General features: G+C 41.6%; 1 protein-coding gene across 1 annotated transcript in view; it reads right to left on the reverse strand.

Annotated features, from left to right (window-relative positions):
- Window positions 1–616, reverse strand: part of LOC119594537 (hemicentin-1-like) — a gene marked incomplete in the record, with an annotated part of 21,635 nt that overhangs the window by 5,328 nt on the left and 15,691 nt on the right. Inside the window, 1 exon segment of the mRNA XM_037943569.1 lies at window positions 402–524. Within this exon segment, the coding sequence (XP_037799497.1) occupies window positions 402–524 (123 nt within the window).

The following is a 616-nucleotide window of genomic DNA, read 5'->3' on the forward strand; positions in this document are numbered from 1 at the left end:
GAGGGGGGAGGAGTATTGAAAATTCTTTGAGTTGGGGGGGGAGGGGGGGGAGTATTTAAAAAAAAAAGGTGTATGTCGTCTGGTGTGAATATTAAGGGTTCAAAAATTGATTTGATTTTTTTTTTCTTATTTCAAATAGAATATCGCATATATATTCATTTCGCATTTTATTTCAGTGAATCTAAAAAAAAACACAAAAAAAGGGCTTCAGTACCATGGAGTCAAGAACCTAACTGTTCCACTTAACATCTTCCTTCCCCTTTTAAAATCACAACAAAACCATTAAAACCTCTATCGCAGAATCTACATTTCTTTTTTTTTCTTCAATTCCATAAACAAGATCCTTCTAAGAACTAAACCCCAAGACGTTTATACAACAGAAGGAGCTCGTCATATCGCACCAACGCAGGATTTCCCGTCGGGCAGCCGCTGTTCACCAGGACCGCAAATACACTCGTACGTTCCCCGGAGGTTGTGGCACTGGTACTTGCACGGAGGGGGGGAGGCCAGGCACTCATTCACATCTACGCCACACAATGACAGCTTAATATCGTGAAGATAATGAGGGGGGACTTTTATGAAGTGGGAACTGATGGTGAGTAGGATGAGGATGAGG

The sequence above is a fragment of the Penaeus monodon genome, chromosome 34 (genome assembly GCF_015228065.2).
Source record: "Penaeus monodon isolate SGIC_2016 chromosome 34, NSTDA_Pmon_1, whole genome shotgun sequence".
In the NCBI taxonomy this organism is placed as follows: domain Eukaryota; kingdom Metazoa; phylum Arthropoda; class Malacostraca; order Decapoda; family Penaeidae; genus Penaeus; species Penaeus monodon.